We start from the raw sequence: 22,188 nt of genomic DNA on the forward strand, positions 1-22,188 counted from the left end.
GGCCTCTGACCTTAGGGACACTGGACTCAACCTGGCAGAGCTGGACACTGTCACTGAGAACTTCCTGGTCTGGCTGGTCACCCTAGAGGGCACTTACCTCTGCTACTTTGGGCTGGCTCAGTCTGTCTCCCAGGTGGTCACCACCCCAACAGGGAGCTGGCATCACCAGGGGTGAAGGCCCTGGTGGTTGCTACTCACCACCTGTGCCCCCAGCCCCGAGATCACAGGGGGGATGCCCACCCATACAGGGTTCCTTACAGCCCCTGGAAAACCTGTTCCTCTTGGACCCCCCGACAGGAGCCAGACCTACTCCTGCCCCAGACAGGGCTCCTTCCAGGGGCAGGGCCCAGGGGGCCTCTTCCCAGAACCCACAGGGCAGCAGCCAGGGCTCTGGCGGGGGAGGCAGCCATCCACTAAGCTCCTGACCTAGGAATAGCCCAATGGAGGTGACACCCCAGAACCACCTCCACCCAAAGGCAGCTGCTGTTGCTCACGGGCGTCTCCACACCCGCCGCAGGCCTGTCCGCACCCGCCTCCCCGTCCTCATGGCCACATGCGGGGTACAGCTGCCACGCTGCCCACCAGCCCCTGGCCCCCAGCGCGCAGCTTACCATATTCTCCCTGCTCCACGCTCCCTCCCTGCACAGTTGCTGGAATCCAGGTGGTTCTGGCCTGGGGACCCCCTGTGGCCAGCAGACCCCAAGAGCCAGCTTAGACAATGCTCTTCGCTCTGTAGTTCCCGGCTGGCGTGGCTTCAGTGGTGTGTAAGCTACTGGAATACCCACTCCCCGCCAAGCTCTGGGGTGCCCTGGAGGGCCTAGCAAGAGGGTGGGATCCCCAAAGACCACCCTGGCCTCCACCCCCACCTCCGCCTCAACTGGGGCCCCAGCAATGTTTTCTTGTTGTACAAGAACCAGGTCCAAGTGTTGCCTCCTCTTCCTTCCGGAAGCCAAACTGCTCCTTTATTTTTTAGAGCTGCTGATTGTGAATCTGAGTCTTAAAAGAGAGAAGCCAAATATATTCCTCTTGTAAATGAAGAAATAAACCTATTTAAATCACGCCGCGGTGGCTCCTGCAGGAAAGCAGCCGGGCGGGAGGGGACAAGGAGTGGCCACACTGTGCTCACATGGCGTCTGCCTGGCCCTGGCCGACCTGCCAAACACCCAGCCCGGACCTGGACCACGTGCCAGGAGCCACACCCCCAGCCTCACACAATTCAAATGTGTTCTGGGCTGGGACACAGGGCAGCCAGAGAGCACCGCATGGCAGGGCCACCTGGAAGAGGACTCGGTCGCGTCTGCTGCAGTAGGACCCTCTTCCTGCAGAGCCAGAAGGTAGTACTCAGAGCGGCTTGTTTATTAAAATCCTGGTGAAAAAATAGGAGTCTGTGGGGCTGCCAGGGAGGGCGGGGCAGGGCCTGCACTCAGGGCTTTTTCGCCTTCCTCAGCTGTGCTTTCTTCTTGGCCCCACTCTGCAGGAGGCTGGGGCTCCGACTGGCCAAAGACAATCTTAATCTCGCCTTTTTCCGTGGCAGAGCCGACTGTGACAATTTGCCCGAGACCTCCTTTTTGGGCAGCTCCCTCTGATACTGCTTCTCGCTGGCAGGCTCCGTGGGGGACACAGGAGTGGCTCCATTCACCTGGGACAGCTTCCGATGTTTCTTCTGTAGCTTTGGGGTCTTGGCAGGGGGCTCGGGGACCGGACTCCTGGTGGCAGGAGTCCCATTCGCCTGGGCCTGGGCTGCAGGCTTAGCCTTCTTCCTTCTCCTCTTCTTGCCTGTGCTGGGGGGCTGGTCCCCACCAGTGGCTGCAGGCTTGGCATCCTCCTCCTGTGTGGTGTTCCCTGACTTGCGTTTCTTGCGCTTCTTGGTCTCTGGCAAGAACCCCTTTTTCTTCCGTTTCATGCTAACGGGGCTCTGTGTGGCACTAAGGACTCCCTTGGCCTCCTTCTTCTCCGACTTGGGGCGCCTGGGAAGAAGTGAACAAAGTAAGGAAGTGTCTAGTGAAGGCAGGGGTGTCCGACTCTGTGACCCCCGGGGACCCAAGTTGTGCAAAGCTCCCACACTGGGGCACGCACATCACAATGTGTGCAGTGTGAGGGTCTCTCCTGCCCCTCCCAAGGTACAGGCCCTCCTTCCAGAACATACTGCACTCCGAGGACCTTCATGGCCTGCCAGTAGAGGTCAAAGAGGCGGCTGGAGCCCGTCGAGTGCTCCCCCTGCTGCACCCTGTGCTGCAGGTTCGGCTGCTGGCTCTGCAGCACGCCCTGGACGGCGGTGAGGTCCACGGTCAGCTTCTGCAGAGGGGGAAGCGGTGGCTGCAGCGCACACGGGAAGCAGGGCCTCTCCCCAGCTCCTGGTCCCCAGTCCCCCCACCTTTGCCCAATTACCGCCTCTCCAGGGACCCCATGTCCCCTTCTGCACCTGCAGCCACACCTGACTGCAAATCACGCTTCACTCACCTTAGGCAGAAAGAGCCCCCGGCGCCATGTTCGCTCCCTCTCCCCACAGCCAGTAGCCCCAATCTCCACCTCCTCCCCTCCCACTCCACCCTCCCTCCGCAGCTCTGGCCTGCCCACCTCTGAGGGCACCATGCAGTGACATCAGGGTGGCCAAAGCCCTTCGTCTCATCTCACCCTCCCTGCCACATGACTGGGTTATTTTGAAACCCACTGGCTTCCAGAACACTCTTCTCGTCTGGCTTTTTACTACCATTCTGGGCACTGCTGCTCAGGTCCACAGGCTGTTCTCACGACCCCGGCCCAGGCCCGTCTCCCCCCAGCACCCTCTCAGCAGGCCGGCCCTGCACGCAGGCTTTGACCACTGCCTGTGCAGGAACTCCCAGACCTCTCCCCCAGGCCAGACTGAGGAACCAGACACGCACCCACAACTGCCTCCTGGACCCCACTCTGAAGGCCCCTCGTTCCCTCTCCACAGGCTCTGGAACCTGGCTCCTTCCTAACAGCTGCCCCCCAGGAATCTTCTTCACCTCCTCCCAAGGTCCCCAGCCCTCCAGCCCTTTCTCTGCTTTCTTACTGGAACAAACAACAGCACAGCCTCCTGCCCTGACCCCGCCAGGCACAGGGGTGGCACTCGCCCAAGTCCATCACTCATGCCCATGGCTCCCTAACCACGCAAACAGTAACAGTCCAACTCCTCCCCTGGCACCCAGAACCTGCCCCACATGGCTCCCCGCCCACCTGGTGACCTCCCTCCTGAGCTCACCTCGTGATTAATAAGCCGGAAAAGAGTGTTGAGCAGCTCCAAGGAAGACCGCTCCCTCAGGTGCTCCGACTTGGTCTGCGCCTTACCCAGCGCCCGCAGATTCTAAGGAGAAGCGGCCAGGCTGAGCCACCCGGGACAGCTTCCCGAAGCCAGTCCCCACGAGACCAGAGCCCGATGGAAGAAATGTCTCCGGGAGCAATCCCCAAACCACCCCCAGGCTCAGGGCCCCAGTAATCCCCGCTCCTTGGTTCTGAGAACCACTCCTGACGGGTGTGAGAGGGAGCTCCGCGGCTGCTACCTCGGTGACCTTTGCCAGGATCCGGCCAATCAACTGCTCCCACTCGGGGTCCTCAAAACACAGTCTCAGCTCCCGGATGGGCAGGGCCTTCTGGAGCAGCAGGCAGGCCTGGGCCTGGGGTGGGGGGAGGGAACGTGGTCACCAGGAGCCTCGGCTGCTGGGCCACGGCTTAGGGAACCATAGGGGACCCCGAGAGCTCTGGCAGAAGCTAAGGCCAAGACAACGTGAGGCTGCATGAGGGGCTGCCTGCTGCTCTGGGTCCAACCTGCCTGGGCCGTCACTGAAGCAGCGCTGGGCCCAGCAACCATCTGCTCCCACCCCTTTTCTCAGGGGGAACAGAGCCTGGGTGGGGAGTAAGGGCTCTCAGCTAGTCAGAGACAGCCTGGACTGGGACAGTTCCCGACCCTCGTTCTACTCAGCACTGTCTTCCTGCAGCCCCAGCCTCCCGTCTCCGTCCTCGGGCCGTCAGCTGGGCTCCGGAGCACCAGCCAAAGGCTCCCCTCTGCGGGCTGGAGCGTGAGCTGGACTTGGAGGGCTCAGGCCACGTGGGAAGTGGCAGAGGCAGGAGCACGGCTGCGTGCGCCCCCACAGCTGCGCTGTGCCCACAGCGGGGAGGTCAGAGGGGCAGGGGCGGGGTGCGCCCGCCGCCCTTACTCCCACCAGGGCAGCAATCCTGGGCCACAAGTGCCCGGCCAGAAGGGACTCGGGGTCAGCAGACAGGCCTTACCTGATGGCGAGGCCGTGTCTGGCCTGTCACGTGCTGGACCACGACGGGGAGCAGGCTCTTACAGAGCACCTAGGGAGGGAACGGCGGCCATGAGACGGGACTCTGGGTGGGCAGGCCCCGCGGGTGGGCTGGCCCCCACACTCACTGGGTGCCGGGAGAAGAGGCTGAGGAACATGGGAACGGTGAGTGGGCTGTTGCGCTTGGTCAGGAATGAGCTCAGTGCTGACGAGTAGATTGGGGTCACGAGGTTCAAATCCAAGCAGCTGGTAGCCGGGGCCACCTGAGGGAGAGTTCATGTGATGCCAGGGAGACGGCTCCCCAGGCTGCCACGGCCTCAACTCCCCATCTGTGAAATGGGCAGAAGGTCTGGGCCAGCTGCCTGGGATTTGCTCCTACAGATCAGCACAGGATTTTCCGAGCTGAGCCCCCTGGGCCAGGGCCTGCTCACCTCGGGGCCCTTGGGCTTGGTGCCAGTGCCTGCCTTCTCCTTCTTCGGGGCCTTGTGGCCGGGCCTGTCAGCAGCGTTGCCCTTCAGGACCCGGAGCAGGTAGAGAGAAGCGCTGAAGTAGTAGAGGGCGACGGATGGGTCGGCTTGGCGGGCAGCCTGCTGCACCAGACGCTCCACCTGGGCGTACAGAGCCTCCACGCAGTTGCCCACGTCACGGCAGTAGTGCCGGGAGCGGCACAGGTGATGTCTGCAGGGCAGCAAGAGGCAGAACTGGTTACGACATGCTCTTTCCTCCCTGCTCCGCCGAGCAGAGCCAACCCCAAGAGTAGGGTCCCCGAGTCCCATTTCTCAGGTGGGGAATCAGACACAGAGAGAAGGAAAGGGACCTGACTAAGGCTGCAGAGGGAGGCCCAGGGCCACCAGCACATCTGCTCTGAGGACAAGCCAGCGGGGAAACTGGCTCCCTGGGCTGAGGAAGCACCATGGGCTGAACACCCCAACCCGGTCCACATCCCTGTCTACACTTGTCTCTTGCAGGACAGTGGCTTTCAGGCCCTTTGTAAAGCAAGACCAGGGTTTGTGTACTCAGGACACGGCAGGGACAAGAGGCAGGACACTCCACTAGCCCAACAGTGCCCACCAGGAGGCAGGGAGAGCCAGCGGAGACAGGGCGCCTGAGGCTGGCACGCAAGATGGGGGTGCACTCTCGGTCACACTCCCCCCACCTGCTCTAGTCTGTGGACTTGGCATCTCAAGTCCCTAGGCCCTCGTCTCCCCAGCACCTCTGCGCTCAGGGAGGCGGTCTGTACCTGCCACCGCTCGGCCCTCTGGCTGGGCTCCTGCGGTGCAGCCCGTGCCACCACCCCCTGCCTACGCTCTCACTGAAAACACCTCTGGGCTTCTAACCCCGCAGCCAGGGTTGGTCCATAAGGACTCTCGCTCTAGCTGGACCCTTCCTGCCCTACCTGTGGCCCCAGGCCTGATGAACTCGAGCTCCCAGGAGGCCTTCCCTGGCACCCGAGACTGGATTAGTGCCAACGCCCCCACCACTCTGTGCTCCCATCTTTTGTCCACTATCCCACCTCCCTGCCGCAGCCCCAGGGCATCGCTGCCGATGACGGGGGCAGGGCAGGGCTGGGACTGGGCCCGAGGACTGCTGGTCCAGGCAGAGCTGTGGCTGGGTGTCGGAGAAGGGATGAAGGAACCAGGCCTGTGTGGAAGTTGCTGAGACACACGCCTCCCGGGCAGAGCAGTGAACCTTGAGAGCCAAGTGGGCCCACTCTGGAAGCTGGGCTTCTACCCTGTCTACCTAGGAAACCCCAAAGGCCAGGCACCCCTCTGAGTGTTGGCTCTGGGGCTGTGGACAGCCCCGCCCAGTCTCACCCCCACACGTGAAGATGCGGACCCTCTTGCCCCGCCCCGGCCCCCGCCCCGCTCACGTGAAGATGCGGGCCGTCTTGTGCAGGAGGTCCTGCTCCTGCTTGGTGCTGCTGGTGCGCATGCTGCAGCGGATGATGTTTAGCAGTGGCTCGAGCAGCTCCAGGACCAGGGGGTTCTCGGGCTGCTTGGTCACCAGCACCTCAATCAGGTCCAGGACCTGTGGCCGGGACGGGGTGGACTCAGTCAGGTGTGGGAGGGCATACAGAGGGAGGGGATGACAGGGTAACTGGGCCGAAGCATCGGTGAGCACAGGCTGGGCCTCAGGCTCACCCTGATCTGGAAGTCCCGCCGGAGCGCCTTCTCCTTCTGTAGCTTGTTCTTCTCGTCCCTCCGGGCCTGGATGCGCAGCTTCTGCTCAGCAAAGAGGCTGGAGAGGTTCTGGTCCAGAGCCATCATGGCCTCATCCCCCAGCTCCTCGTCGTCGTCATCCACTCCACCCTGAGGGAAGATGCCATGAACAGCCTGGCCTCGTGGGCACGGGTAGACACAGGGACAGGGGCCCCTCCAGCTGTGGCTCACCAGCGCCTTCCCTGCCTGCAGCACCGCCATCAGCTGCTCCCGGAAGCCGGGGTCTATGTCCCCGTCCCGGTCTTCCTCGTCACTCTCCTCCTCGGTGCTCTCCTCCTCACTCTCGGAGTTTTTGTTGTCCTCGCTCTCCGAGCTCTTGTCCTGGGGGTGGCTGGTGTATAGTACCTCCCCACTGCACACGTGTCTGCCCGCCCCGCGCTGCCCCACGCTGGCCAAGTACCTCCTCATTCTCCAGCTGCTTCTCGGCATCATCCATGACCACCACGTTGTCGTCCTTGTCCTGGCTCTGCTCTGGGTTTAGCACCTGCAGGGTATTTCCAGATGCTGACCCTTTACCCTCCCTCAGACCAGTGGGCCCTCTTGACTAATTTCCCTGGCCTTGCCCAGCCCAATCTTGGCCAAAAGGTCAAGGGAAGAAAATAAAGCCGAGGCGGGAAGGCTACATCCTCCAAGGCCCAGTGTCAGCACCTCCTCGATATACGATGACACCCAGAACCCCTGGAACAGGGCTGACAGCAGCAGTCTGAGCGAGGCCCCCACCCCCTCTGCAGGTCACAGCAAGGGTGAGGGCTGAGATGGCAGCCCTGGTGCCTGGACAGCCACATCCCAGGACCCATTTCCCTGAAGGCCCCACTTACATCCAGGATCAGCTGCAGGGCACGTGGAGTCAGGTGGGAGCAGATGTGGCTGAACACGCTCCTGGCCACTTGGCGAATCAAATGGCTGGGCTGGGCCAGCAGTGACAGGAGGATCTCCACCAGCACCTCCACCCACGGCGGCTCCTGGGGGTCTGCAAGCGGGGAGGGGTCTGAGTCTGGGCAGGGCACTGCTGCCCCATTCCAGGTCCCTGTTGTACCCAGAATGTGCCCTGCCGCCCCTGCCCCAGGTGCAATGACCCACTGGTGGCCTTGGAGCGGGTCCGGCGGGTCTTCTCCCCGAGGCTCTTCTTGATGCAGGTCTGGATGTCACCGAGGAGGTCGCAGCTCTCTGCAGGGGACTGTGGGTAAGGCAGAAATCAGGAGCCAAGCCCCCTTCCCAGCCTTTGTTGAGCCAGGAGAGGGGCTAGTCCAGTGGGAGTAGCTGGATCATCAGAAGCCGAGAACACTCCAGCCTGCCTTGGCCAGTCAGCCTCACCATCCAGAATGGAGGGCCCAGCCAGACCCCAGGGGCAGCCCAGGAGGTCCTGACCTTTACACCTAACATGCACTCACAAGGTCTGGGAGCCGTCAGGGAAATGGAGCCCAACTCCCCACGGCGCCAGAGGCGGAGAGCCTGCCAAGGACAGCAGGTTCGGCACGAGAAGCCAGCAGGCCCCCGCCTCATGCTTCATTCTAGATGCTTCCTACTACACCCGGCTCAACATTTATTACATCGAGAAACACTGAAAGTCACTAATTTTGACTCATTTAAACCCATCTTGTTGGGGATAAGCCCAGACTCCAGCCATCTACACTTCTTGCCCACCAGGGGGACCTCTACAAAGAGCCTGTGACCCAAGGTGCTGAAAAGGTAGACTTCTTCCTCACAATGCAGTGGGGGGTAGGGGTGGCCAGGGGTGACAGATTAGGCCAGAATAGCAGCCCAGTGCTCTGGTCATCTGTCTCCAGCTCCCTGGCTGTGCAGGCACCATTTAAAAAAAAAAAAAAAAACCCTCGCCTGAGGATGTTTTTATTGTTTTGGCAGGTGGGGGACACTGATCTATTGCCTCCCATGCTGACCCCAACCAGGAATCGAACCTGCAACCTAGGTATGTGCCCTGACTGGGGATCCAATCACATTTTGATGTATGGGATGATACTCCAAACCGTTGAGCTACCCGGCCAGGACTGTGGCCAGGCACCTTTTATCCAGAGGTGTGTCCAAGTCAAGCTCAGAGATCCCAGGGTCTGGGGTGGGCTCAAACATGTCCCCAGTCACCAGAGCCCTGATGCCAAATGCCAAGGAGCAGAAGGGGCATCGTGGCCAAACTTCACCCACACAACCTGACCACAGGCTGGGCCCAGAAGCAAAGTCCACAACCAAGAGGCCACAGGAGAGCAGCCGAGAACCCATCTCCTCAGACTACCTAAGACCAGAAGCAGACTTCTGGTCAGATGGTGGAGTAGTAGGTAAATGCTATGCTCACCTCCTCCCAAGACCACATCAAAATTACAACTAAACTGCAGAACAACCATCACCAAGAACGGCCTGAAATCTAGTTGAACAGAAGTCCTACAATTAAGGATACACAGAAGAAGCCAGAGCGGCGGGAGGGGCGGAGATATGGAAGGGGCTGGACACACACATGTATGGCAGTTAAAAATCTGGAGGGATATCTCGGCTGTGGAGTTCCCCCTGAGGAGTGAGGGGTCCCAGTGCTGGGAAGAGAAGCCCCCATAACTCTGGCTACGAAAGGCAGTGGAGATTGTGGCTGAACGAGACAAAGGGCTGCTGGAGTCCCAAGCAGGAGCTCCTCTTTTTTATCCTCACCCAAGGACATTTTTCCATTTTTTTGTCAGATAGAGTGGGAGGGAGAGAGAGGGAGAGACAGGAAGAGAGAGAGAGAGAGAGAGAGAGAGAGAGAGAGAGAGAGAGAAACACCAACGTGAAAGGGACACATCGAGTGGCTGCCACCCGCATGACCAACCAGAGCTGGGGACAAATTGCAACTGAGGTACATGCCCTTAGCGGGAACCGAACCCGGGTCTCTCTGGACCGCAGGCCAACGCTCTAACCGCTGAGCCAAACAGACCAGGGCAGGGAGTTCCTCTTAAAGGGCCCATGCACACTTACTTGGACTCACTCGCTCTAACTCCAGCACTGGGAGAGCAACCTAAAAAGTGCCAGGGACACACAGGGAGAAAATGAATCGCCTGGCTTCAGGGCGGGGTTGGAAGGGCAGCTTTCTCCCAGACAGTGCTGGCAGAAGCCTTTGTGCCCTCGCTGAGCCCTCCCCTTACACGGCCAGCAGGCAGGAACCATATCTGAATCTCCATAACCTGGCAAGCAGTTTGCCCAGCCCTGGTGATTCCCTGGGACCCTGCCCCACCCAATTTTGGGGCCCACTTAAGCTGCTTCCAGTGGCTTTTCCATCCTAACAGGCTGTTTTGGCTCACGATGCAGATTCCCTAAAATCTCACAAAGGTTCACAAACCCCAAACAAGCATCATCTGGCCTCAGTGTACCCCAGACCTGTTGCTAAGCGGCCCCAAGCACGGCACTAGTGGCAGCTGGCCTCAGCTCACAGCTTCGCCATTCCCAGGCCCCTCCAAGCCCACATAAGTGGCAACCATCTGGAGGTCACTTTGTAGCTCATACCAGGCGACCCCAGGCAAAGGCCATTGCTGAACTTGGCCTGCACCAGAGGCCCTCCCAAGAGACCCCAAAACCAACATACCTGGTAGCCAGCTTCAGAATACCACCTGACCACCTCCACAAATGACACACACAAAGGGTGGACTCGGCAGTCATTAGAGCCTGGCTAAAGCGAATCCTGCTCTGTGGGGTCAGTCCCCACACAATTCCTCTATTATCGTCATGGCCAGTCCTCACAGTCAATCAGCCTGAGGGGTCAATCCCTCTCACTGATGTGCCAACAGCAATCAAGGCTCAAGTGCAACAGAAGGGAACTCACAACCCACACAAGGAACACTCCTGGGGCACCCAGCTCAGGTGACCAGGGAGGCTAAACCACTGGGCCCCACAGGCCACCTACTACTTACGGCCCCTCTACCAAGACTGGGAGACACAGCAACTCTACCTAATACACAGAAGCAAACACGGAGAGGCAGCCAAAATGAGGAGACAAAGAAACATGTCCCATGAAAGAACAGAACCAAACTCCAGAAAAATAACTAAACAAAATGGAGACAAGCAATCTACCAGATGCAAGTTCAAAACATTGGTTATTAGGATGCTCAATGAACTCACTGAGAACTCTAACAAAGAGACAGAAAACATAAAAAAGAAAATACAAAACTTAAAAATAGTTAGAAATGAAGAATACAATATATGAAATGAAAAAACAGACTGGAGGGAATCAACAGACTAGATGAAGCAGAGGATCGAATCAGAGAAGACAAGGTAGTAGAAATCATCTCATCAGAACAGTAAAAAAAATTCAAAACAATGAGACATCAAGCAAACCAACATTCCATCACAGGGATACCAGAAGGAGAAGAGAGAGCAAGGAATTAAAAATCTATTTGAAAAAATAATGACGGAAAACTTCCCTAATCTGGCAAAGGAAACAGACATACAAACCTAGGAAGCAGACAGTCTGAAACAAGACGTCATAATTGAAATGCAGAAGATCACAGACAGTCAGAATCTTAAAAGCAGCAAGAAAGTAAGTTAGTTACCCACAAAGAAGCTCCTATAAGACTATCAGCTGATTTCTCAACAGAAATTTTTCAGGCCAGAAGGGAGTGGCATGAAATATTTAAAGTGACAAAAAGCAAGGACCTACCTACAACCAAGATTACCCAGCAAAGTTACCATTTAGAATGGAAGGATATAGCAAGAGCTTTCCAAACAAGAAAAAGCTAAAGAAGTTCATCACCACTAAACCAGTATTATAAGAAATGTTAAATGGACTTCTTTAATTAGAAAAAGATTTAAGCCCTGGCCAGTTTGGCTCAGCAGTTAGAGTGTTGGCCTGTGGTCCAGAGAGACCCGGGTTTGGTTCCCGCTAAGGGCATGTACCTCAGTTGCAGTTTGTCCCTGGCCCTGGTTGGGTCGTGCGGGTGGCAGCCACTCGATGTGTCCCTTTCACATCTCTCTCTCTCTCCCTTCCACTCTATCTGAACAAAAAAATGGAAAAATGTCCTCGGGTGAGGATTAAAAAAAAAGATTAAAAAAAAAATAAAGGATAAAATGGCAGTAACAACATTATTTAATAATTACTTTAAATGCAAATTGATCAAATGATCCAATCAAAAGACACAGGTGGGCTGAATGGATAAGAAAATATGACCCTATATTTGCTCTACTAGAGACTCACTTTACAGAAAGACACATACTGACTAAAAGTAAAGGGGTGGACAGAGATATTTCATGAAAGGGGAAACCAAAAAAAAGTTAGGGCACCAAAACCTGTATCAGACTAAATAGACTTTAAAATAAAGGCCACAAGAAACAAAGAAAGACCCAGTAATTCCATTTGGGAAGAAACTCAAAATACTCATTTGAAAAGATATATCCACCCTATGTTCACTACAGCATTATTTACAATAACCGAAATATGAAAGCAAATTAAGTGCTTATCAACAGAGGAACGAATAAAGAAGAGATGGTACATATATACAATGGAATAAGACTCAGCCACAAAAAAGAATAAAATCTTATGAAAAAAGAAAGAAATCTTGCCATCTGCAGTAATATGAATGAACCTAGAGGATATCATGCTAAGGCTAAGTGAACTGTAAGGCAGACAGAGAAAGACAAAATATCATTTCACTTATATGTGGAATCTAAAAAAACCCCCAAACAAACCCAAAATAAACAACAAACAAAACAGAAACAAACTCATAGGTACAGAGAACAATTTGATGGTTGTCAGCTGGGCGGGTGATTGGGTGGACGGCAAAAAAGGGGAAGGAATTTAGAAGTACAAGTTGCCAGTTACAAAAACAGTCATGGATGACTTCCGGTCAAGATGGCGGCGTAGGGAAACGCAGTATCGCGTTCTCCCACAACCACATCCAAGTTACAACAAAACTACAGAACAACCATCATCCAAAACCGCCTGAAATCAAGCTGAATGGAAGTCCTACAACTACGGAATTAGAAAAAAAAGGCAGCTACATCCAGACTGGTAGGAGGGGCGGCGGCGCGAGGGGTGGCGGCAGTGGCACGGCGGCGGCGCGACGGGCTGGTCCCACACCCAAGTGTGGCGGATAAAAATCAGGAGGCTCCCGAGGCTGGGAAGGTCCTTCCTGAGGACTGAGGGGTCCCCGTCCCACACCAGGTGCCCCGCTCAGGTTTCCAGTGCCAGGAAGAGAAGTCCCCATAACTTCTGGCTGGAAAAACCAGCAGAAACTGAGGCTCAGGGAAGCTGACCTGGCTGGAGCCACAGGCAGCTCCCTAAAGGGCCCGCGCACAGACTGGTCGGACTCTCTCCCTCTAAGCTCGGAGGGGAGGCAGCTCCAGGGGCACCAGAGAAATACAGGGAGGAACTGAGCTGTTTGGCACTGGAGCGAGGGCTGGAGAGGGGGCTTTCTCGGGGACAAACGTGCTGTCAGAGGCCTTTGTTCCTTTGGTGAGCCCTTCCCTGGGGCGGCAGACAGTCGCCATATCTGGGACTCCAGCAACCTGGCTCACACTGGTAGCCCCGCCCTGCTGACTCCCTGAGGCCCCGCCCCACCCAACTTTCAGGCCCACCCAAGCTGTTGCTACTTGCTTAACCATAGGATTGGCCTGTCTTGGGTCCTGCTTCAGGTTTTTCCTAAATTCTTTCAAACGAGCAGCATCGGGTCTCAGCGAGCCCCATACCTCTCATTAAGTAATACACAGAAACAAACACAGGAAGGCAGCAAAATGAGGATACAAAGAAACAGGTCCCAAATGAAAGAACAGAACAAAACCCCAAGAAAAGAACTAAGCGAAATGGAGATAAGCAACTTAACAGATGCTGAGTTCAAAATACTGCTTATAAGGATGCTCAATGAACTCAGTGAGGGCCTCAAGAGCATAAAAAAGTACCAGTCAGAAACGATCGCTGCACAGTTAGAACGAAGGAGGCTTTAACTGAAATAAAGAATAATTTACATAGCTTCAATAATAGAGTACGTAAATCCAAGGAGCAAACCATCGATTTGGAATATAAGGAAGCAAAAAACGCCCAACCAGAACAGCAAAAAGAAAAAAGAATCCAAAAAAATGAGGATAGTGTAAGGAGCCTCTGGGACAACTTCAAGCGTGCCAACATTCGCATCTTGGGGGTGCCGGAAGGAGAAGAGAGAGAACAAGAAATCGAAAACCTGTTTGAAACAATAATGGCAGAAAACTTTCCTAACTTGGTGAAGGAAACAGACATACAAGTCCAGGAAGCACAGAGAGTCCCAAACAAGATGAACCCCAAGAGGCCCACACCAAGACACATCATCATCAAAATGCAAAAGGTTCAAGACAAAGAGAGAATCCTAAAAGCAGCAAGAGAAAGGCAGCTAGTTACCTACAAGGGAGTTCCCATTAGGCTGTCAGCTGATTTCTCAAAAGAAACTTTGCAGGCCAGAAGGGAGTGGCAAGAAATATTCAGAGTGATGAAAACCAAGAACCTACAACCAAAATTACTCTATCCTGCAAAGCTGTCATTTAGAATCGATGGACATATAAAAACTTTCCCAGACAAGAAAAAGTTAAAGGAGTTCATCACTACCAAACCGTTATTATATGAAATGATGAAGGGTCTTTTTAAAGAAAAAGATAAAATGTAGGAACAAACAAAATGGCAATGAATACATATCTATCAACAATGGAATCTACAAACAAAATGAACAGGAAGAACAGGAACATTCTCATAGATACAGAGAATATTTTGTTGGTTGCCAGTTGGGAAAGGGGTTGGGGGAATGGATGAAAAAGGTGAAGGGATTAAGAAGCACAAATTCATTGCTAGACTGACAAACCTCAAAGGGAAAGGGGTTGGGGGGTGGGAAGAAATAAACCAAAGAACTTATATGCATAACCAATGGACACGGACAATAGTATGGGAAAAGGTGGGAGGGGGGCGGGAGTGGGGAGGAGGGGGTCAATGGGGGAATTCTTTTAATAAAAAAATTTAAAAAAAAAAAAAAAAACAAAAACAGTCATGGGATGTAAAGTACAGCAGTGGGGATACAGTCAGTAATGCTGTAATAACTATGTATGGTGTTAGACGGGTACTAGACTTACTAGGGTGGTCACTTTGTAAGTTATATAAATCTCTAATCACTATGTTATACACCTGAACTAATATTGTACATCAACTATAAGTGAAAAATAAAAAACTATCAACAACAGAAAAAAAGGACCCAAACAACCCTTAAGAGCCTTGTGTGATGCAAGAGGAAAACCTCTGGAGAAAGGAAGGTTGAGTCAAGAAGAAACCAGGAGGGTACAAAGAGTTGCTGGCACTCAGCTCCACCAGGGCCAGCTGGCCTAGGAAATCTGCGAAGTTCAACTGCCCAGAGCCTTTCCTGGTAAAGCCTCAAGCCTCTCAGGAGGAAGTCTGTAGGGCCCCACACCCCAGGTCCGTAACCCCCTCCTCTCCAGGCTGCTGTACCTTGAAGAGGTGGATGCCCACCAGGAGCAGCAGGTGCTGAAAGGCAGTGGCCTTGGCCTTGGCCTCTGAGGAGCGAGCCTCCAGTTCGTCCAGAGTCTGTAGCATCCTGGTGTGAGATGGGCATGCGCTCAGGCTACTGCTGCCAGTCACACCCCAGAGCGTCCCACTCGTCCCCCGGAAGTCCCACCACTCACCGGTCCCAGGCCTGGCGCTGCTGTGTAGTGAAGGGAGTCAGGGGGGCCACGTTGCGGCTGTGGTTCAACAGCATGTCTGCAAACTGTACCAGGCGGTAGGTCCAGGGCCGTCTGTCCTGGGTCTGCTCTGGCGCCTGCCTGAACTGTGTGCTGAGGGTCTGCAGCAGGCTGGTAAGGGTGAGGTCAGGGTGGGCTGGGTCAGTAAACCTGACCATCTACCCCAGCCCCACTGGAACTCACTGGGCCTCTAGTTTCTCCCAGCTTAGAACTGGAGAGCAAGCATCCTCAAGGCCAGCTTCCAACGCTGTTAGCCCACCCTCAGCTTCTCCCCAGCTGCCCATGGCCCACCTGAAAAAGGCACTGCTGACCACCTCTCGGGCCCGGCCCTCCACAGGGAAGGAGAACCGCTGCTCAGTTTCCGGGATCTGGGACGTGGGCTTCTTTGTTTCAAAGAATGAGTGGAAGAAGCAAAACCTGGGGAAGGTGGGAGATCAAGCCATGTTGCTTCAATTACTGCCACCTATTTTTACCAGCCCCTCCTAGATGGCATCACCAAATGCCTGGAGAAAGAGGAGAGAACCACCCTGGAGATGAAGGGAACGGACACTTCTCAGATCTGGACCCAGCATCCCTCCCTTGAAACCAAGACAGACTCAAGGCTGTGTGGCCTCAACCAAGTTGCACCATCATTACTGCAAACATAGGTTGCCCCCCTTGGATGGCAGTGAGCTGCTGAGCAGCTGGCACAGATGAGGCCGGTGTTGAGACTTCCCTGACACTTGATATGCAGACTGCCTGGGCTGCACCCAGAGCCGGCCTGCGCCTGAGGTCCCTGCAGCCTCACACTTCCTGGGTCCCTTCCTTTCATGGGCTCCCAGGGAACTTCTTTTAAATCCCCTTCCGCCTAAAGGAAGGGAATGGCTTGCTTGCTCCTCATGGACAACTTGACCCCAACACTAGACTGGCTCCAGGGGGACACAAACTAGGACTAGGCAAGAGGTCCGATTCCCTGGCTGCTCCCTCCGTGGGGAACTGGGGTTTGAGCACATCTCACACCTGGCCACCTCCTCAATCAAGGCCTCCTCCTTCTCCAAGTGCAAGCTGTCCACGATGCTAACCAGGCGCAGGATGATCCACTTCCGCAGCCGGAACACAGCTCGCTCAGGCCTGCGGGGCAGTCAGGTCACAGGAGCCACTCAAGAGGGTAAAAATGGTACCCCTCTGCCTCCTTTTGGAGACAGGAACACTAAGACATCCACCCCCTTAACACCAGTGTGGGAACACGCACGAGGAAACTGAGGCCTTCTTTAAGAGCAAAGGCTCGGCCCCTCCCCTCTCCTTTCATGGAACCCCAATACTGTGGGAAGGAGGGCCCTGGTCTTTGAGCTCAACAGGCCCAGGAAGCCCACTCCTGAGCCCTGGGCCCTTGCCTGCCCCCTGCTGGCCCATTCACCCATGGATCGAAGCATCCTGGGCTTTCTTCTGATTGCTGGTGCTGAAATCCACCAAGGAGTCCAGGTCAGGCTGGAGAAACATGTTCCGTAGCCAGACCACGTAGCCCTTAAGGGCGGGGGCACTCAGGAACCGCACAACCCGCCAGAAGGTCGGCACAACGGGGAGGCCCTGGTTGGTGACGGAGGTGAAGGCCACCACCACGGCCAACTGCCTCTCGGGGTCATCTCGGCAGCCTTCCAGGAAGGTTCCGACATACTCGTTCATCTCTGGAGCAAACTTGAACTGGCTCGGGAACTGCAAGAGTCAGGCGTCACAGTGACTAACAGCCCTGCCAACCTCTCCCACACCGGGGCACTGAGGCCCAGCAAGTGCCCTCCCCCTGTACAGCCAGGCTGAGCTGCCCTGTCGCACCCATGCTTCGTCTGCCTCCGAGGCCTGCCTCTGCCTGACTGTTCTGGCCTCCACCCCTATGGCCCTAGAAGGCCCCTCCTTCTCACCGCACTGGACCAGGACAGGCTGTTTTCTGGGCTCAGGGTGGAGCAGTGGTTCAGTCTAGACTGGGCCATCAAACTGACCTGGGCTCAAGTCCCACTTCTGCCAGCTCCTGTCGGTGTCACGGTGGGGCTTAAAACCTAACCCCTCTCCGAGCTTACTACGTGCCAGCATCAAGAGACGTGTTTCTGTGTGAAGGTTTGTTTAATGTTTGTAACAACCCTTTGCAACGGGCTGCTTTTGTCATTTCACAGGGGAAGAAAATTAGGCACAAAAAGGCTTAGAAGTAGTTTCTGGGGGCTCCAAGTGGTACAGCTGGGGTGTGGCCAGGCCAGCCTGGCTTCCTGGTCTGTGCTCTTCACTGCTCTCTGCTTTCTGACTTGCCCTCCCAGCACTCTAACAGGAATGCAGCTCTCCGGAGCTGCTCCTGAGCCGGTGAGGGGAGCAAACCGGGCTGCACACCCTGCAGTAGGCACCACTCCAGGGGCCCGTGGGCCATAACTGACACCGTCACAGTGACTTGGAGGGAGCACCGCTCCTCTCCTCTCCCAGACAAGCAGTAGGGACAGGGCAGGGAGCAGCCTGTGCAGGGTCACGCTGCTAGTGAGTGGGGCAGTCAGGACTGGAACCCGGTGGTCTGGCCCCCTATTCTATGCTCTTGACCACCTTAACCCTCCTGCTGAGTGCTCAGCTTCGTGTGGGTTGCACAGACAGTGCTCAGAACACTGGGGTGGATGGAGGTCTGGACAGACTGCTGGCTGCAAGTCCTCTGCTGAGGGGCCTGAGGACAGAAGGGCTGTCCTTGCCAAGAGTCTGCTCAGTGAAGAGGTGGAGGACTCGGGTAGCTCACTTGACGCAGATGGGACACCGAGTCCCAGGCACCTCCCAGCAGGAGCTGTGCTTGCCCATACCAGGGAGGACCACAGGCAGGAAGAGCCCTGAGGCTGCAGCCTTGTGCTTCAGAAGCTGACTTATCCCTGAGACGACCCACCTCCCTTCCTGGCTGTTTCAGACAGCGTTGGGCTGCAGGGGGCGGCACCCACCTTAGCAGTGACCATGTGCTCCCCATAATGTCGGATCAGGTCTCCTCGCATCACCAGCTGCAGCTGCTCCTTGGACAGCAGGGGCAAGGATGCACCCAGCAGGCGGAAACACAGGTAGCTAAGGGGGTGCACGACAGAGCCTGGTCAGAGCCCTGTTCCCCTGGGTGGACTCTGGGACTGCCAACCCACCTCCGCCCAACAAACAGGAAAGGGGGTGGAGAGTGGATGAGCGCCACAGGCACCTGGCCGGCCAGAACTGCTTCTTCAGTAGCCCTTGTTCCACAACTTCATTCCAGAACCTCGGGAACTTGTTTTCCCGAAGCGCCAGGCGGAGCAGGTCCAGAGCCACAGCAGGCAGTTTGCGTTCCTTCTTCACAGAGGTGGCGGCCATCTTCAGCACAGTCACCAGTCTGTGGAGGGCAGAGAGGACTCAGGTGGCATCCACTGCACAGACAAGGGCCCAGGTATCCAGGGAAGCTGGCATACACCCAGGCCATACCGCAAATCTGTGAACGGGCCCGATGCAGCCCCTTGGCCCCAGGGAAGCTACCCACTCCACCCCCCTCACACCTGGGGATATTCTCATCCGAGAATAGGTTGACCGATCCCATGAGCTTCTCGAGCTTCGAGGGAACCTTCTGCTGGGCCAAGAGGAAGAGCTCCAGGTGCTCAGGAGAGCCAAGTACTGAATTCAAGTCAGCCTTGAGAACCTTCGGCAGGACCTCCTGCCACATGGCCTCCGGGACCTGGGGTGGGGAGACAGGTTGAGGGAGGGTGGCTCCCTTGAGGCACCTGGCAGTGCCAGTGTGAGGTGGGACAGCCACAACCCACCTTGCTAGGGTATTTGTTAAAAAGCTCAAATTTCCAAGTCTCAGGAAGCTTAGTTTTTAATAAGCACCCAACTGATGCTAACTGACCAGAGGTCACCATTTTAATTATTTCTCTTTGGGATTTTTCAGAACTAGCCCTTTTGTTATATAAGGAGCCGCAAGTGAAGAGCTGGAGTTCAAATTCAGGTCCTTGTGGCTCTGCGGCCAGATCTGTGCAGAAAGCTGGGGCCCAGGACTTTCCTATCCCTGCCTTTTCTCCAGTAGCAGAAAGTTCCAGGTATTAGCTTACCTTCATTTCTCAAATAGGGCAGTGGCAGGTGGAGGGGTTCCTGAGGGGCCAGCTCTGCCTCAAAACAATGGCAAACATGCCTAATATACTTGCCACATGCCAGGTGCTGTTCTGGAACTACACTGTCCAACATGGCCACTGGCCACAAGTGGCTACTGAACACTTGGGATACGCTACTCTGAAAGGAGGGTTGCTTAAGTGTACAGTATATACTGGCCTCCCAAAACTTAAAATGACAAAAAGAATACAAAGTTTTTCTGTAACTTTTTATATTGATTGCATGTTAAAAAAACACTTTAGATAATTACTTAAATAACTTAACACGTACTAGGTTAATGAAATGTTACTAAACTATACTTATTTCTTTTCCCCCTTTTAATACAGTAACTGAAGAGTGTCATTATGCACTCATATTTCTGTGGAATAGTGCTGCTCTAGAGCACTTCCTTCCATGAGTTAATTTAACTCGTGTCTTTTCCACATTCCTATAACGAGTAGCACTACCAGGGGTCCCACAACCCTAAGCCTGTACCTCAGAGAGGATGTCCACCAGGGCCTTCTGGGGCTGCTCCTGCAAGTGGTTGTAGTGCTGGGCCAGGGCCTGCAGTAGCTTCACGGACTTCATCAGTGCCTCCGAGTCCTGGTACCCACAAAGAGGTAGAGGATACGAGCCACTGTCCCCCACCACTCCCAACCCAGTCGACATATCTCATTCCCCCAAAGCTCTTACCTTCACCAGCCTGCCAGACTGAAAGAGGGCTAGCACCCCAAACAGGTTTGCAAAAAGAGCAGGTCTCATCATTGCCTAGAAAGGGATTCCAGGCACCGGTGAGAAGGAACCAAGTGTTCTCCACCCCAAGGCTGCTGACCTCCCCGGGGACAGTAACTCTCACCTTCTTAACTTTCTGCAGGTCATGTTTCTCTTGTATCTGCTGCAGGATGCTGCACAAAGGGATGTCTTCGAAAGACTGTAACAGCTGCCAGGAGTTGTGGCAGGAGATGGAGGGGGGCTCAGAGGGCTGGTCCAGTCACAACCCAACAGACCTCAACCTCCTCCCACTTCTTCCTTCAGTTTCTGCCCCGGGGGCTTGGGCCCCTGCTTGCACCCCAAGAATGCCTCTGAAGCTGCTCATGCCCCTCCGAGCAGCACCGATGATGGAATTCGCTGCTGGAGTGGAGCTGAATCTTGCCTCCCTGGGTTGCAGAAAGTACCTCCTTTGGCCCCTAGATTCCCAGACACTCTATCCTCACAGGCTGCTCTGAGCTCCCCTCACGCTGATCCTAAAGGACTGATCTTTATTGCACTTCCAGCTGTCCAAGTCCTCAGAGGTGGCCTAAAATCAGCTGAGTGGCCCTTGGGGGTGGAGGGTCCTGAACATTGCAGAGGTAAGTGAACCCACTCCAAAGCTTACTACCCTCAGTAAAATGTACCTCAGAGGGCGGTCAATCCATGTGCCAAAAAGAAAACTACTCAACCTCCCACTCCACCTGCTGGGGCTTTTCTGGAGACAGGCCTGTCTCATACACTTTCTACACCTCCACGTGGGGACGTCTTCCATCCGCTTACATGTCACCCCGCCCCCCCCAATTCTCCCTCTGAAGACCACTGACTCCTCCCCTGCAACCTAGACATCTGCCCTCCTCACTCCCCACAGTTTAGACCAGCACAGCTGGTCCCCTTCCAAGAGTGACCATCTCACCTGGGCCAAGGCCAGACTGAAGCAGGGCCGGGCGGTTTCTCGCCCCATTCCGAGCCCGGTGATTAGGCGCTTCAGGGCGTACTTCATCTCGGATCCCTGCGGAACCAAGTGCATTCCCGGGTCGACCAGAGCCAAGACTCGCACCGCACCGCACCGCGCCGGCCTGCCCCTTGCCCCACGGCCCGCGCTCACCTGGGCACACAGGTTCGCGACCACGTGCCCCCAATCCCCAATCCCTGTGACCCGCCGCCACAGCTTTGCTGAGATCTTCGCAGCCGCCTGTCCCGGGCCCCGCCATCGTACCTCTGGTCTGGTGCGCAGGTACTCCAGCAGCTTCTCCGTGGCCTCAAGCCGAGTCTCCTGTTGCGGCTTCGCGATGTCCCAGAAAAAGTCCAAGAACTCGCGGCTGTGCTTCAGCAGGCCGTGACGGTCGGCGGGCCGAGCGCCGCTCTTCCTCTCCTCTCCTGGAGACATAGCCTCTGAGACGTCCGGATTCCCCATCTTCACCACGCTCCAGAACACGTGGGCTCTGAAGCCGGTCTCTTCCGGGTCAGGTCGCGGCGCATGCGCGCTGGATGGAGTCGTCCAGGGAAGGAAGAGCTGGGGCGGGGCGGGGCGGGGCGGGGCGGGGCCAGGAGGCGCTGGGCGGGGAAGGTCCCGCCCTTTTGCTCTCACTTCAAAAAAATCAGGAGTTTGCCCTGGCCGGTTTGGCTCAGCGGTTAGAGCATCGGCCTGCGGTCCGGAGAGACCCGGGTTCGGTTCCCGCTAAGGGCGCGTACCTCGGTTGCAGTTTGTCCCCGGCCCTGGTTGGTCGTGCGGTGGCAGCCACTCGATGTGTCCCTTTCACATCGATGTTTCTCTCTCTCTGTCTCTTCCTCTCTCTCCCTCCCACTCTATCTGTACAAAAAATGGAAAAATGTCCTCAGGTGAGGATAAAAAAAAAAAATCAGGAGTTTGGAAGGAAGGGCGTGCTGGAACTCAGAGAGGAGCCCCCACGCTGGGGCCTGTGTGCAGGTGTCTCAGATGCGGGAAAGGGGAGGAAATGGTTCTGGTCTCTGACGGTGGTCAAAGGTGCAGCTTGTCTCTGTCTCTCCTCTCTGGATGGTCGCTCTTTCTCTGGTTTTCTCAGGACTGACATGGTGATCTGGAGGGCAGAGCAGCCTCCAGAGCAGCTTCGAAATTGCAACACAGGTCCGGCCGGTGTGGCTCAGTGGCTGAGGACGACCCATGCACCAAGTGGTCGCCGGTTCAATTCCTGGTCAGGACACATGCCCAAGTT

The 22,188-nt window shown here is 55.7% G+C and overlaps 1 protein-coding gene across 1 annotated transcript; it reads right to left on the reverse strand.

Moving 5' to 3' along the window:
* Nucleotides 1–670: 670 nt before the first annotated feature.
* MYBBP1A (MYB binding protein 1a) lies at nucleotides 671–21,420 on the reverse strand. The gene is made up of 26 exons (XM_036268542.1): nucleotides 21,213–21,420; nucleotides 20,910–21,005; nucleotides 20,103–20,186; nucleotides 19,940–20,014; nucleotides 19,742–19,849; nucleotides 18,661–18,836; nucleotides 18,333–18,500; nucleotides 18,091–18,208; nucleotides 16,554–16,849; nucleotides 16,157–16,267; nucleotides 15,449–15,574; nucleotides 15,101–15,268; nucleotides 14,907–15,012; nucleotides 7,565–7,661; nucleotides 7,303–7,454; nucleotides 6,885–6,968; nucleotides 6,656–6,805; nucleotides 6,407–6,574; nucleotides 6,136–6,293; nucleotides 4,697–4,943; nucleotides 4,394–4,528; nucleotides 4,249–4,317; nucleotides 3,522–3,635; nucleotides 3,224–3,325; nucleotides 2,147–2,295; nucleotides 671–1,967 (listed from the first exon to the last, which is right to left on the reverse strand). The coding sequence occupies exons 1-26, from the start codon at nucleotides 21,408–21,410 to the stop codon at nucleotides 1,424–1,426; spliced, it is 3,999 nt and encodes a 1,332-aa protein (XP_036124435.1). The 5' UTR covers nucleotides 21,411–21,420; the 3' UTR covers nucleotides 671–1,423.
* Between the last annotated feature and the right edge of the window lie 768 nt (nucleotides 21,421–22,188).

Source organism: Molossus molossus, unplaced genomic scaffold (assembly GCF_014108415.1).
Source record: "Molossus molossus isolate mMolMol1 unplaced genomic scaffold, mMolMol1.p scaffold_m16_p_19, whole genome shotgun sequence".
Taxonomy (NCBI): domain Eukaryota; kingdom Metazoa; phylum Chordata; class Mammalia; order Chiroptera; family Molossidae; genus Molossus; species Molossus molossus.